The sequence below is a fragment of the Numenius arquata genome, chromosome Z (genome assembly GCF_964106895.1).
Source record: "Numenius arquata chromosome Z, bNumArq3.hap1.1, whole genome shotgun sequence".
NCBI classification, from domain to species: Eukaryota; Metazoa; Chordata; class Aves; order Charadriiformes; family Scolopacidae; genus Numenius; species Numenius arquata.
In genome coordinates, this window is record NC_133616.1 from 27,169,071 (window position 1) to 27,182,040 (window position 12,970).

The 12,970-nt window shown below is 43.6% G+C and overlaps 1 protein-coding gene across 1 annotated transcript in view; it reads right to left on the reverse strand.

Annotated features, from left to right (window-relative positions):
* Window positions 1-850: 850 nt before the first annotated feature.
* Window positions 851-12,970, reverse strand: part of ANKDD1B (ankyrin repeat and death domain containing 1B) — a 28,932-nt gene continuing 16,812 nt past the window's right edge. Inside the window, exons 10-15 of the mRNA XM_074166573.1 lie at window positions 12,214-12,312; window positions 8,509-8,607; window positions 5,727-5,822; window positions 2,068-2,266; window positions 1,247-1,378; window positions 851-909 (exon numbers count right to left, since the gene is read on the reverse strand). Of these exons, the coding sequence (XP_074022674.1) occupies window positions 851-909; window positions 1,247-1,378; window positions 2,068-2,266; window positions 5,727-5,822; window positions 8,509-8,607; window positions 12,214-12,312 (684 nt within the window). The remainder of the gene's footprint in view (window positions 910-1,246; window positions 1,379-2,067; window positions 2,267-5,726; window positions 5,823-8,508; window positions 8,608-12,213; window positions 12,313-12,970) is intronic.

Here is a 12,970-nt window from a genome sequence, read left to right on the forward strand (position 1 = left end):
AGTGTTGCTATTTTGTTATAGAGAAGGCTACAAAGATAGAAATTTTACGTCATTCAGTTATGAAATATATTCAATAATGAGAAAACCTTTTAACACGTTCAGCAAGACACTACCAAATACTAGTTCAAGACATGAACAAGAAATAGGTAAATGATTACTAGATGTGATAAGTATTAAGTGTCAAATATTCTTTTTTGACTATGTATACAAGGTTATACCATGATAGAAAATTCTGCTGCCAGACACACATGGTTTTAGACGTGACATTTTTGTGTATTTCCATTGCATAAATCAAATACTGAAGAAGAAAGACTTGTCCTAATCCTAGCACTAATTAGACAAGAGAAAAGCCCTGTTCAGATAGGAACGCTATAATCCTACCAAGACTTTAAAAAAATATAAATCCCAAATGAGGCCAGGTGCCAACCTACTTCTGGAAGTGTCGATTTATACACATAATTTTTCACTTTGTAAATGTAATTTCTTTCAGGTAGAAAACATCTCATTTACGTTTTGTGTCAAACACAAAATAGCTTAATTTGCAGTTCCAGTACGGAATTAGTGTATTAATGTTGAGCCAGGTGTAGAAATTGTAGGGGGGTGATGTTTTCTTAGCAGTATAGTCATAAGTTACCAGCCAGCCATTCACTCTTAAATTCTAAAAATGATTGTGTAGCAAGCACATGAGAAAGAGCTAACCAATATTTCAGGACTGCACGTTCTTCTAGCTCATAAAGTCCTAAACTTCAAAATGGGTTTTTGTTTCCAAAAAAGTTATTATTTGTATTTGAAAGTCACTTTCCATCTGTCCTGTAATTCCATCATATGTGTCATGGGTTTTTTGATGAATTCATGAAATCGTGCATTTTCTGGAGTCCACATCAGGGCTACTTGTAGCTCTGATCTTCTCTGCAAGGTAAGAGGAGAAAACACTTGCTTGACATGTTTTGCTTTTTACAAGACTAATGTAAGCAAAGGATGGCCGACCACATTTTAATCATATTTGCAGGACTAAGGGAAGCAAAGTTTGCACATTTTTATCTTCCTTTAGAAATCTTAAGTCTCATTTAAATGCGCTTCCTCAAGCAACCTCACCCCACAGCGAGGGCCAAGTCCCAGAAAGGAAGAGTGTGTCCTCCAGCTCTGCCACAGTCACACCTTCCCAGCACCAGCAGGGACCTCAGCACCGCACTGCACACTTGCAGAGGACACTGCAATATGCTCCGTACACCACAAAACAACTTACCAGCTAAAGGCTGAAATCCTGCTTCCACCAGATCTTCATATATATGCTTGACAGGATTCTGATGAGCCAGCAATACACCATGTAGCCAGATAAGCAGCATTCTGTTTCCGTGTTCCTTATAACTTTTTTTCCCTATGCAATACACAAAGCAGTGTATTTTGTGCTTTTGCACTTTCAGAGTTCCAAGAGGTTTTAAAACTTACTAATTTACTCTTATTTCCTTTCTCACCTAGAAGCAAAATGAAGACTGAAATAAAAAAATAATTCTAGCTTTATCCTCAGGCTACTGTAAAGGGAGGGGGAAAAAGCTAATACATCTTAAAATTAAATTTTTTTCTTTCATTTTCCTCAACATGTGGAAATTTACCCTGTAGTGGTAGTAGTAGTAAACAACTACAGTGCATGCTGTAGAAGTGTTGCTTTCCCAGCACTTGAGATGCCTGAAACCAGAAACTGCTCTTTCAGGGCAGCTGTCAAGACAAAGCACGGACAAGGTCTTTCTGTCTCACAAGGTTTCCCAGGTGCCCACTTGCAGTGTGACCTGCAAGACCCTTCCATGCTGCTCACTGCTTCTGTTCTTGATTTCTGAAGGTGAAGGTTCCTTCAGGCCAAGAGGGAGAACAGAAATGGCCTGTACTTCTACAGTACCACTTCCCAGGAGCCAGGGATGAGGCTTGTATCCATTCACTGCTCCTTTTCATAATTTGAGTAAGAACAGTGGGGCCAGTGTGTATCTGTGATAGTCTCATAGTTGAAAAAGCAACTCTGCCCCGTGGTTTTCATAGCTTATATATTATGTCTAACCATTCAGATATTGTTACCTGTCCATTGTTCTTCAATAGCTTTAATTTGTTCATCCGTGAACTTCCAGAACAGGGCCAGTTTTTTCCATTCCTGGGGTTTTAACTGCTTGTATGCTAGATACCAAAGGGAGGTACGGATTTGCTTGGTCTGTGTGCTATGATCTTGCTTGAAGGACAAGCCAAAATCTGACCCATCATCACTATGAGCTAGACATTCCTGAAAAAGAAAGCAGATGATAATTTTGTAACGAAGCCGGGAACCTTTGCTTAGCAAGCAGTGAACTTTGTGTCCTGTACGGCTACTGACAGGTGATATGCTCAGTGCAGGTAAAGGAACGTGTTTGGCTAGTAGATCTCTTTGGAAGATGTCTTGGCGTGGATGATATTGTTACAGTCTTACTAACAGAACAGAAACAAAGCCTCCTGTGTCTATTGCTTGTCTTATTAAGATAAATGCAAAACAAACCACTTTTTTTTTCTGGCACTTGATACACAACAGCACATAACAGGAAGTGTTTACTTTATATGTCACATTTGGAACATGGTTGGGTTTCAACCACAGTTGGTCTTTCCTCTTGCTTCTGGAAGTGCTGACCTCCCCCTGAGGAGGGGCTGGGCACCATCGGCATGGCGCTTGCTCAAGCTGCTCCCGCCTTTGCCCCGTCAGCTCTGCTTGGCTGAAGCAGGGACTACCAGGTGACTCGATGGCAGCATGAGCCATTGGGTTTAGCATGTGGAGCCCCGTCCAGCAAAGGGTCTAAGGGCCAGTAGGTGTGCGCGTGTTGAACCGGGATCTGGTTTTATTGCCTGAGTAAGAAAAATCCCATTGAAACCAAAACCTCAAGCACTTTACCCTCCAGATTAAAAGTGATGCTGTTACCGTATGCATGGCTCATCTGAAACAGGAGGGATGGGGTTACTTGTTGTTTGGGCACCTCTGCAAAAACCACATCTAGCAGTGACTTCAGCCCTAGATGAGCAGAGCCCAGGGAAACGCCTCGTTCCTAGTGTAGGTAAGCTCAAACTACCTTTACATTTCATTCTGTTTATGTGCTAGTCCTGTTTCAAATCAGTCTCCAAAGTGAAAAATTACTTCAGGAAGTTGATACAGGATCACAAAGCAGATACTAAGCAAAAAAGGAGATGGCAGCATGCCACATTTTAAATGTGCTAAGCATAAAATACTTCATGCTGGATTAAGTTCAGAAAAATACAACAGGACAATTTCCTAACCTTAAGAGAGTCTTGCAAGAAAAAAAAGGAAAATCATTTTAGTTCAGTAGGTAAGCATTGTCATGTTGGTTTGATTCCATTTTTCTGGTGCAGACTTTATTTCATGCTTCCTGACCCATGCAAGGTAAGGTTTAGGACATTTTACTGGACACCTTCAGGCTCTCCCCAGTTCAGTGTTTCTCTTCTGAGGTTTAAAAAAAACAACAACCCAACAACAACAAAAAAAACCTTTTTTCTCTTCCCTTTGCAGCAGCACAGCTTCTCTTTGCTGCTAAATGTGTGTCTAGGCAATGGCAGAGTAGGACAGTAACAGCAGCCCTAAAATCCAGTCAAAAACAGCCTGGGCAGTGATAGGGAAGTGTTGGGTAGCAGCAGTAAATAGGAAAAAGGGGAAACGGAGAGAACAAGATGCTCTCACATGTTAGTATCACGTGCACTTCCTCACAGCAGCATGACATTTCCTTTTGTAACTAATGCCTTGTCATAGATGATGAGTCAGCTCAATGTAACAAAAAGTTCTTAGAATAATGGTTCAAAACACTATAGTTTTGTATATGGTAACACCATTTGAACAATACCATATGCCATAGCTGTAAGACCTAAACTGCTTTCCAGAGGCTGTGCTCTGAGCTTCAGGTAATGGGATACTGTGGAGCTCTTGCGGGGAAACCATCTGCTTAAACATCTTTTCTTTTCTTCAGGCTATTCAGTAAACAATGCCAAGAGGTTAGGAGCATTACCGCCTCACTGCTGTCAGACTTGTCATGCCTTCTCCGGCAACAGATTACTTCTAATTCTCCATTAAGCCAAAGGAAACAGTGAAGTACCTGACAACTCCAGCTGAACTGATGCAAATCAAATACGCACAACGCAGGGAGTTTGCAGAGGTGCTTTTCATGATAATTAATCTACGTCTATGATTTACCAGCACAATGCCCTGTAACATTAAGTGTTACGGATTTGGACACACAGGGCCGGATTTGGACACACGGGGCCCGAGTGGGGTGGTAAAAATGGCAAATTCCTGTGTCTGCACTAGGGCAGGGTCAGCGTGCACCACCCCGGGAGGCACATGGCTAACCTGGTGAAACAAACCCTCCCTAGCAGGAGGAGAATGAAGTTACAGATTTGTGCAGCAGCTCAGCAGTGAAAGGGCAAGAGCTGACAGTCAAGTGAGTTCCTTTCACCAGTCCTTTTTCCCTGGTTTGCTAGCTCTGGTACTCACAGAATTACTTGCTCTACATAAATACATCTTCCTCCTTGCACATTTTCTAGTGAGTGCTACAAGAGATGTCTTTTACTGCCTCGGTAGGGCAAGCTGGCAAACAGTGTATTTGAGAGAGCTTGGGGATTCTAAACTGTGTTGTGTCAAAACCCAGCAAATTTAATCAATTCTCAGGGGGGGCACATAAACCGACAGCTCCAAACAAGAAAAACTGAGCAATCCAGTATAAGACTGATGTATGGGGCATTAATATGCCCTAAAATGAACCTTCACCATCCTACGAAATACCCCCCTTTCATCAAGCATGTAGGTGTAGCAGATTCTTTGTGGCTCATTGCTACAACTGTCATTGACAGAACAAATAAACTTTGTCAATGGTCCCAGTTAAGACCCTGTGACATGAGACGCCCTGAATTTTCAAGACCCATTTGGGCTGGTCTCAGCTTGAAGGCATGTCTCCAGAATGGACCTCAGCAGCAGCCCTGCCCCAAAAACTCCTTTGATTTTAAGAGGTACTAAACTTAGCTTTTCTTGTTCAGACACTTAACAGCCTACAGAGTGTGTACAGATTCGTAAGTGACATCAGATAGTCAACACGGGCCAAAATAATCGTCACCTACACTTTAGTACATCTAGCTTGCAGCCCTTTTAAGGGAGGGCCATCACTAAGCAGCCTGTGTTTAAATAACAACTAGGGAAAGAAGGGTAGAAATCCAATCTGAGGTCAATCTAATCTAAGCTGTGTCCTTCACACTTGTTGCCTGGTTCTTTCCCATTTCAGATTGTGTTTTATAATTAACACACATAGAACAGAAGAGGGAGCTCCATCTGAAGCAGCTGAGCCCTTATTAGCAAAGGAGTGACAGACACTTGCACTCCTCCATTTTTCAACCACAAATCATGCTGTACCAAAGGACACAGGGTTCAACATGGATTCAGGCTATCCCAGCCCTGATGGCACAGTTTGAATTTGGGTCAGAATCTCTCTCCTGCTCTTTATTTCTATGTGTCGAGCATGATGCAGGAAAACAGTCAGATCTGCCTAAAATTTTACAGCTAGTCAGGAATAGAGACTTTCCTGTTCCCAATCCTAACCTCAGTTTATCAAGGCCAGTCTTGCAACCTGCCAAAAGGAACTACCTCTGGCAAAAGGTGCTTCAAGATCAGAATTGGCTTTTCCCTTGTAGTTGTCCTCAGTGAAATGAAAGATGTCTCTTACCTGTTTCGTGGCATAATACCTTTCTGCTTTAATGATCATATCTACAATAAGGGCGTGATTGCTCCTCGATGCCACAGCTAGTGCAGTTTTTCCGTGCTGAAAGCAGAGATAGTGAATCAGAACATTATCATATATACGATGATAGGTATATCAGAGAAGAAACGGAGGAGCTTGATTTACAGAGCCCCATCCTTTTTTTTTCAAGAAAATGTATTGCTGCAGTTTTATGGCTTCAGGGCAGCTACCATCAAAGTTTTATGCTTTGCATGAGCTATATCCCCTCAGCCCAGAGGTGGTCAATTTTTTCCTGCACTGAACTCCCCCTAAAGAATTTCTGGTGAGGTACAGCTGCTTTCAGAAACCTCCTGCACTCAGACTGCTGCCTACCTCACATCAGCTCGCGCTCTCCAGTCGCTGCTTCCAAGTTCATGCAAGCCCAGGCATCCACAGTCTGAAAACTACCACAAATACAGTCCGTCCAATGTTATGGTTTAACTGGCATTCCAGATGGATAGTCTGGCAAAGTTGGAAACATCCAACTTTAAGGGCAAACCTGCATCTTGTTTTGGATGTAAGAGAAGCTGGCTCACAGAATGAAAAGAGGGTGTGGGAATGACTTTCTCATGACAACTGAAGTGAGCACAACTGAAGGTATTTCATGGGTAGTACAAGGAGTCAGAGGAACTAAAAGCCATTGCTTTAATTCCAGCTGCAGAGGACTGTTCGGTAGATCTGAACTCATCTCTGCTATCAGCACTTTGATGTAGAGGCATCTCAGTGGCTCTGCAGGGTTCTCTCTGCAATTGTCTGTTTTCAGCAGATTTGCACTGAGTGGAGCTGCCTCAGATTAAAATATTCAGGGTATTCTCCACATATCAAGCCCTAGGCATTCTAGAAAAGACCTGAAAGAAGCCAACTCCTTAATTAGAAGGTTCAGTACTTAAATTATAAGGCATTTCAGCTGTCCAGCTATTATGAAGTTCCCTGATTTATACCTTTTGAGTTCAAGCTTCTGCTCTGCTCAAGATCATTCTAATTAGCTTGTTTTTAGAAAAGCATCACATTGGAGGCCAAGAAATTTACATTTCATAAAATCTTTATAGCCTAGACTTACTTCATATGTGAAGAGTCCAGAAACTACAAAAGCTCCTTGGGTCCCACCTCTGGAAAGGTGCTCTGCATTTCGAAGGGAGGTGGAGGGGGTGGAAGAAGGGGGTTTTTCTGGCCTTCTGTGCTGGCATTCTGCATGCACATGTAACATGGCAGTCTTGCACACAGGGAGCACTTTCTGCACTATCAGTCACAACCAACAACTATATCTGGAGATTGGAGGAAGGAAGGACTCCCAAGAGAGCATTCCCTGAGCTGTAACAGCTTGTAACTTGTGCAGATGCATAGCACGCTCTGGAGGCTCAGAACCCTTGCTGCCAGGTCATGAAGGACAGGAAACCACTGCAATTAAAGCAGGCTCCCCTTTTTCCTGCCTACTGTTCAGCAAGGACCGGAACATTTTTGGCATCTCAGCACCGGTTCAGTTCAAAGAGGGTTGTGCTTGTGAATGTTCACAGCGGTGGCGTGGGCTCAGGGGTCATCCACCAAACAGGTAAGGGACAACCTACTCCAAGAAATAAAACCAGTGCAGAAAAGTGACAGAACTTGTGCTGGCTCAGAGCCATATTCTCATAACGTGCCCTGAACTCTGTCAACACTGCTGTAATACCAGGACAAAGGCCTGCAGGTGCTTAAGGTCAAAACAGGCAGCAAATAATTTTCTGTGCCTGCCAATGGCTAAGGCACTGTCTAATGTGGACAGGATTTCATTCTGGGTTTGCCTATGTGAGAACTGCAGCTCTCCAGCTAGTGTAAGGCATGACTCTGAATGGGAAGGCTTAACTGCAATGCAGCATCTTACCTCAGCCTCCCAAAACACATCAACTGTATCATCCGCACTCAGAGCCCCAAGCCTCACATCAGGCTAGGGAAAAAAGTGATGATGATCCTAGTCCATAAAGTTTTATTCCTCATCAGGACAGTTTTGTGCATGAAAATTACTTTTTAAATTCCTAAAGAGCTAGATTTTGCTCATGATAAACATAAAATCTGTCAATTCAATCATACAGAAAATCAATAGAGTGGTTGATTTATAACAGTATAAAAAGGGAAAGCTCAATCTTGCAGTAATTTAGCAACATTTTTTAAAAACTTCATTTGGTACTCTGTTCTTTCAAAAGCGATTCCCCAGAGACTCAGCTTTGGTACTACTTCCAGCTTTTGCCATTCTTGCCTCAGTCTTTCCAGGCTGAACATCAGCAACAGGATCTAAGCACCCACCTGAACGGATCTGGGACGGCTCCTCAGGGACATGACACCACCAATTCCAGATGGCCCAGAGTGCTAAAGGGCAAACTCACCGTCACTGCAATTAGTGAAGCTGGCAGTACCTGTGCCTTTCCTGGCTGCAGGTGCACAGTTACAACAGCCACAGGCTGTTTTCCACTCTGTAAGCCTAGTCCTTTTTTCCATCAGAGGTCTCTGGTGACAGAGTTTACCCTTCAAACTGCAGATCTTGGAAGTTTTATGGCTCTTCACTAAAACCATTTCAGATTCTCTGCAAGCTGCAGGTACAGCAATATTAAAAGGAGACTTCCTATGTAACAACTAACAGCTAGCTTTTCCTAGAAAAGACAACTGGCAACAAGTGCTTCCTGCATCTCTGCGAAGAAGGTTATTAAACAAAATATAAAGTCACATAATCCTTGCACATGTGAGGAAAGCAATCTACCTTATCCACAGTCTTGAGATCACAGTGTGCCTTCAGCAGCATTTCCACCAGCTCCACGTTGCCAAGATCAGCTGCCAGATGTAGAGGGGTTTCCTGCCTCTGGAATTAATGACACCAAATAAATACAAGCCAAACTGCCTCTTAGAAGCAGAGCACTCACAACCTGAATGTAAAGAAGATTCACGACAAGAGACAGCCTTGGTGAGAAAACACGGAACAGAATGAAATCATTTAATTTTTGAATGATCTACCTGCCAGTTTTGTTTCAGGCAAACAAGAGAGCATCTGGGATCTCCACAGGAAAACCAGGCAGGAGTTCCAGCTGGCTCAGGAGAAAGTTGCTGTCATGCCCCTCTAATGTACTGTAACCTAATGAGCTCTCTCTCTTTTCCCTCTTCAAACAAGACGTTTTGGACAGAGTGCTTCATGTGACTGCCAACCTCCACCCATACTATCCTCTCGAGTATTTTTTTCCCTGCTGAAACTCATGCAAACACAACTGGACATCCATAATTTTCAGCTGTACATTGTGCCACAGTCCAGAAAGTTTGTTAGCCAGCCCTGCCACAAGATGATGATATTCAGCGGAAGTCTACCTGCTCCATAATGGGTTCAATGAACCTTAAACCACACACACAAACAAAAAAGGAGGGGGAAAAGAAAAGCATTAAACAAAAACAAACCATTAACAAGAAATGCAGATAAAGGAGAATTCAGCTTCAAATCTAATCTTTGGGTCTGAAATTAGGGTTGTGTAGTCTCTACACAGCTGCAAGTACCCAAATAAAACCTATTTATGTATTTATCCTTCTACAGAATATTAGAATGAGAAATTCCAGATGCCTATGAGGGTAATGCAGCAGCAAATAAGATATGTTGAAGCCCTGCATATCTAGACATGTCTCTTAGCATGTTTCAGTGACACAGCATCCTTTTAAATTGAATGTTTTGGGCTTGTGCTTCTCTGATGTTGCAGGTCTACATTTTGTAGGTCTGGTTAGAGAACTTTTTTGGCCTTTAGATCTGAACTTAAAGGTTGCAGAGTCAAACACCAAGACCTTACACAGCAAGAAACACCAGCCTCGGGGTTCCGCATTAGAGTTTCTCATCAGCTCTTTTGGGAATACACAGCATGATCACATGACCTCATAAATTTCCCCCAACAACACACCCTACTTTCTTTTCTCAGTAGTTAAGACATCTGTGTATGTAGCTTTTGTATGTAGCTTCAGGCATGCTAGAGACAAAGCGTGAAACATTCCTAAAAGATGGGTTTAAGAAGTTCACAGAATTCTCTATTTTATGCAACAGAAGAGCTTGTCATCATACTTGACTCCAGCCACAAATGACAGGCTCTGTCTCCCACAAAAATGTGCATAAATTAATCATTAGCAATAAAATTATCAATGGGAAGGAGCAAACTACAGGTTTCTCAAAGACTAGTCCTTGTTCCTATCATGGGCAACAGCCCCACCTGTCACGCAGGAGACCAGGGTGCATTGCCCCAAGAAAGAGCCACAGTGCCTGACATGGGACTCAACAGACCTGGTGGGACAGCTGAGATGTAGGGTCGATAGGGAAGGAGAAGAGAGATTCTCTTTGAAGCGCTGCAGCTGTCAGGCTGGTCTGTACAGAGTTGGTGCCTCAATGCCAGCCTGGTCCATTATGGCCAGGGTGCTAGTGTACAACATCCACGAGCAATGTACAAAATCCTGCCACACTGAGCATGAGCACTGGATGTCATCCAGATCTCTGGAGGCCTGGTTGTTGGCCAGGTCACTGCCGACCACCTTCACCACCATTAACTCCCTCAGATACCAGATACCTATTTCTGTGGTAGTCTACTTGCCTCACTGGTTTACAGTATCTTTGAGGAGATACTTTGCCTTCACGCTCAGTAAGAGCCACCTCCAGAGGCTTGAGAGTGGCTGCCTCTCTTCCAATCCCTTCATCAATCCCATAGTCCCTAGAGATGGATCCCAGCTGCTGGGCTTCCCCACCTTCCCAGCACTGCAGCAACCCCTTCCACCCCTCAACAGGAGATGCTGCTTCTCTTACTAAGCAAGTTGACATCCACTTCCACCATTTCTTCTTCAGTGCAGGAGCAACTATTACACTTGAGGGCTGGGTCTCTGGTGTGTGCCCTCAGATTGAGTGACCTTTTCAGTATCCGTATGGGTGGCTTCAGCACAGGAGACCTTCTGAGCATCCCTTTGTGTGCTCCTTGGTCAGCAGACCCTCCCTCTTTCTCTTTTGAGGGCACCGGGTGGCAGCTCAGCAGGCATGGGCCAGGCCCCAACACAGCATTAGAAATCACTGTTTCATCGGGTCAGGCAATGCTCTCCTCTTTCAAATGGTGTACAAATCACCTGGAACAATCTGTCTGCTCAGGCGTGAAATGCCAATCTATTGGAGGCAATAACAGCCCCAGGCACCTGCCCAACTCCTCCCACACACCCAGCCACCTCAGGATCGACCACCTCCAGGCACATTCCTGTGTGGCATTCCCAGTTAGTTGTTTAACTGTATGAACAATAATAAAAATGAGTCTTGCTACACACACTAGTATGCATAGTCTGATTACACTAGGGTCTTCAAGGAACTGAGCAGCTGTTACAAGAAGGTGGGAGGGACCTATCCTGGCGAAAAAGAAGGGGTAGGTGCCATTCGTTCCTCTTTCCACAACGCATGTCTCCAAGGAGAAACGGAGGAAGGTGTAATTGCTGATTTCTTCCATGAGGTGGTTCTCCGAGTACCCAGAGCATAAGACCCAAAAATAGCAGATTAGGCTCAAGGCCAGTGCTTTTATCATGGTTCTCCCAGGCAAAGCAAAACGTGATACACAGCATAACAGAAGATGAAAATGATCATTGACAAGTACAGGAGGTTTTGTACAGCAAAAAAGGGATCAAACAAGCCAACATCAAAGTAAATATCTTGGCACACATCACACATCACATGGCCTTCCACAGAGGAGGGTATCCAGTACCTGAGGGGATTAGCGGTCAGAGGCCAATCAATCCTGGTAACAGTAGGGAAAGCAGATGCTGGTATCCCCTGCCCTCCAGCCTTTCCGTTAACAGGAGTGTGTACCAACCCGTTGCGCCACAGAGGCCTGTGACCTCATCCCTCAGTGCGATGTTGTCTGGTGTGGAGCTGTGTTGGTCTGCTTGGCTGTGTTGCCTCCCAGCTCCCTGCGCACCCCCAGTCTATTCCCTGGGGGTGCAGAGGGTGAAACAGAGGCGGTCTTGATGCTGTGCCAGCACTGTTCAGCAACAGCTTAAACACTGGTGCCTTACCAGCACTGTTGTGGTCACAAGTCTGAAACACAGCACCCTATGGGTTCCTATGAAAAAATTTAACTCCATCCCAGCCAAGTGACACTCTGCACTGGGTTTCCCTCTGAGATCAGTATACCATTGAGACATTTCCGTCATTTATTTTGCATGAATCGTAACACTCGAACAATAAATTAACCCAAATATTTTCTGAGTATTTTGCTGTCCTTATCTTGCGCAAAGAATACCAGCACAGCGTGTACCAGTGACTAATACATATGCACACACACAAAAAAAGATAAGGAGGGAACTGCCTTTTCCTTCCTATTTTTTTGTACCCTGAGCTCATATGGAAAAATATTTCAAGTAAAATCCACACAATCTCCTCTTTACCAGTGAAGTTATGTTAATTCCCAGTTTTTCTTACGTGATTTAAGGAGTTTATATCATGATTGGCATCCAAGAGGCTTCTTACTACCATTAGATGATTATTGACAACTGCTAAATGGAGAGGGGAATTCTTCTGCTGTGGAGGGAAAATAATAAACTATTATATTTGGGTACATTATTAGAAGTTCATTCAAAAAAAAGAGGTTCATGGTAAAATCTGCAAAGACAATATGCTCTAACAGAGGCTCAAGACTCCAGAAAACACACCTTGAGGTGCAGGGTTATGCCAGACATGGCAGCCTGCTCCTGCTCCTGCAGCACCACCAGCAGCAGGTAAACAAATACAGCTGAGAAACATGGAAATGTTGAGTGCATGGGATGCGTATCGGCGTGTCACCACTTCGAAACATGGCAAGGCACTCCTCTTACATGTTCGTCCCTGGGATGTGTTGCTACCCTTGGCCGACAATAAAGAGCTTAGGGTAGTGTTTCTGTTCCCTCAGAAAATCGGGTTTGCCCTGAGCTGAATAGGCTGGAGACAGACTAATTCTGTCAGAATCTACTTTCCAGCAATAAACTCTTGTCACATATGGCTGCTAGAAATATTCTTCATACTTAACTGACTTGCTGTCATATTTATAAAAAAGCAAATTACAGCTAGAAAGAAATAAAGGCTTTTGATTTGAGTAATTATTTATTAAAATAACTGGGGCACAGATCAAACACCAGTCACAAGCCAACCACTGGATTGGCAAGATCACTTTGTGTGTTGAACCTGTGACTCATCAGTTTTA